The following is a 2,727-nucleotide window of genomic DNA, read 5'->3' as shown; positions in this document are numbered from 1 at the left end:
ATGCCTGGACATCAACATGCCAGAAAATAGAGTAACAGAGTTTGGTTTTTTCTAAGGTTTTATTCACAGGAATGTTAGTATAAGAAATTGTCCTGGCTGAGGGGTGGCTCAATGGGCAGAGTGCTTGCCTAACAGGCATAAAGCCCTGAGTTCAATCTTTAGTACCAAAGAAAACCAGTCACAATGATGCACATCCATTATCCCAGTACTGAGAGGTCAAGGCAAACGAATCAGCAGTTCAAGGCCAGCCTTGGCTACACGAGCCTTTGTCTGAACAAACAAACAACCAAAAAAATAAGAGATGAGGGAAAATTAGACTACATAGTGAATTAAAGGTCAATATGAAATACATGGCATCCTGTCTCAAGAAACAAACCAACCAACCTGTGGGAGGAGGTACTGATCTCAAGAACTCACCTGCTCATTTGCCTCTGAGAAAGAGCAGAATGCTTAGTAATCCTACTAAGTCAAACATTTCAAATTACTAACAAATTTCACTCCTTAGCTGAAAAATCAAACTGGAATATAAGAAAAGGCAACACGTTATTTGACCCTGAATGCAGAGAATAAATACTTTATTAAGTGATTACAGTTGAAAGTCATGAACAAAAAAGGAGTATATTAAGGCAGAGCCATATATATATATACACACACAGACATATATATATATATATATATGTGTATAGACAACTGCAAAGCCGGTTCTCTTTCCTTGTTCACAACTCCAGCATCTCTCACCCTCAGGCGGTGTGCTTGCTTTCTTTCTTGATTAAAGGAGCATCTTGGCCAATGGTTCTGGTCCTTTTGATGGTAACTTAGGAATCACGAAGGGAGACAACCGTGTGTGACTTTCTCAGCACACCTCAGGTGTGACTACAGTGCTGTTGGTGTGCAAATTCTGACAACTGATCACTCTTCTTCAGAAAAACATGGTAGCAGGGCAGTGGTGGCGCTCGCCTTTATCCCAGCACCTGGGAGGCAGAGGCAGGTAGATTTCTGTGAATTCAAGGCCAGCCTGATCTACAAAGCAAGCTCCAGGACAGCCAGGCCTTGTTACACAGAGGAACCCTGTCTCAAAAAAAAAAAAAAAAAAAAAAAAAAAGGTATCTTTAAAAATGATTTGAATAGTCTTACCTAAAACAAGTTTAGACTTCTGAATCAATCAACTGCCAAAATCACGTATTTTTTGCCCTTCCCTAAATGCTCCCGTATAGCTTATACAGCCTGAAAACAGGATCACCTAGTTCTACTGCAACCATAGTTTGAGATTTTCAAGATCCAAAGTTACTTCCTTATGCAGTTATTCTACATAATGTAAAATTGTCTTTCTTCTGTGTAGCTCCTCTTAAAAATGGGCAGCCATCAAAAAAATAAAAATAAAAAAAAGAGAGAGAGGACATAAACTTTGTCTGTCTGTAAAAGCTTCCAGCCCCTTAATTCCAATTTGGAAGGAAAAGGCAGAGGCAGGCAGGCTGACATTACCCAGAATGAACAATGGCTTTGTTTGGTATCTTCAGGAGGCTTCTCCTTCCGTGGGAGATGTAGGTGATGTAGGAGAAACAGAAGCAGGTTTCCGTGTGATTCTGTCTAGCTCTGCGTGAACATCTGAGAGCACAGGCTTCTGGCCTACAGTGCGTTTCAACAAGAAAGAACGAGAGTTAGTCTTCCACGGACAACTGGCCAGTGCTTTCACTGACTGTTCACTGACTTTACACTTCTTAACGCTGCCCATAGGGGATAGGGCAGAGGACCGCTGAGTTCAAGGCCAAGTAGGCTACATACCCTGTCTCGTGGGGACGAGTGCCAATCAAAAACAGCAGCCAGGCCAGCAGCCCATGCCTATAATCCCAACACCCAGAGGCTGAGAGAGGCAGACTGCCATAAGATCACAGCTAACCTGGGCTACATACTGAGTTTGAGGCCCTATCTCAGACAAACCAAACAAGGATTAAAAGAAACCAAAACTTTATGTAGCCCACTATATTATAGAAACATCCTTTTCTATGTAAACACCCTTAAAAATACACCTCTTTGTTTTAAACTGTGGGTCAGTGCACTAGTACCTATCACTTAACCTCAGATGTGGGTTTTGTTGTTTCTATTTTAGGGCTCAGGGCAGTGAACAATCACCAGAAAACGATAGCTGGGATGTGCGGAGGAGTGAGAGCTGCCTCAAAATGAACAGAGTATAAAAAGGACAGGAGACCCAGAGCCCTCCCAACCTGACCCAACTCCATGAAACGGCACCCATTCTTCAATCTTTAACTACAGGGGCTGGTAGAATGGCTCCGCAGGTAATAACACTTGCTACCAAGCCTGATGACCTGAGTTTGATACCTGGAAACCACATGGTACAAGAGAACTAAAACTAAATAAACACTGTCTTCTGACCTCTCCACGCAAATTTAACCCAGAATCCTGTGACCCAGGAACCCTAATCTCAAACATTGCCAGCTAATGAAAAATAAAAATTAACATTCAGAATAGCCTTGTTCAAAATGCACCCTGCCCCAAAAAGAGATACTAGGTGAGCACTGGTGGCACACCCATGAGTTCAGGGCTAGCCTGGTCTACAGGGCTAGGTCCACAACAGCCATGGCTATACAGAGATACCTTGTCTCAAAAAAAAAAAGAAAAAGAGAAAGAAAGAAAGAAAGAAAGAAAGAAAGAAAGAAAGAAGGAAGGAAGGAAGGAAGGAAGGAAGGAAGGAAGGAAGGAAGGAAGGAA

General features: G+C 42.3%; 1 protein-coding gene across 2 annotated transcripts in view; it reads right to left on the bottom strand.

Annotated features, from left to right (window-relative positions):
- Positions 1-558: 558 nt before the first annotated feature.
- Positions 559-2,727, bottom strand: part of Dync1li1 (dynein cytoplasmic 1 light intermediate chain 1) — a 34,637-nt gene continuing 32,468 nt past the window's right edge. The window contains exons 13-14 of one of the 2 annotated variants that reach the window (XM_055601710.1): positions 1,483-1,626; positions 559-1,068 (exon numbers count right to left, since the gene is read on the bottom strand). In XM_055601710.1, coding sequence (XP_055457685.1) covers positions 1,514-1,626 — 113 coding nt within the window. In that variant the 3' untranslated portion in view covers positions 559-1,068; positions 1,483-1,513. The remainder of the gene's footprint in view (positions 1,069-1,482; positions 1,627-2,727) is intronic. The other variant, XM_055601711.1, reaches the window with a different exon arrangement.

Source organism: Psammomys obesus, unplaced genomic scaffold (genome assembly GCF_907164565.1).
Source record: "Psammomys obesus unplaced genomic scaffold, mPsaObe1.curated_primary_1811, whole genome shotgun sequence".
Lineage (NCBI taxonomy): Eukaryota > Metazoa > Chordata > Mammalia > Rodentia > Muridae > Psammomys > Psammomys obesus.
The sequence above is the reverse complement of the archived record's forward strand: the minus strand, read 5'-3'. Positions and strand labels throughout refer to the sequence as shown.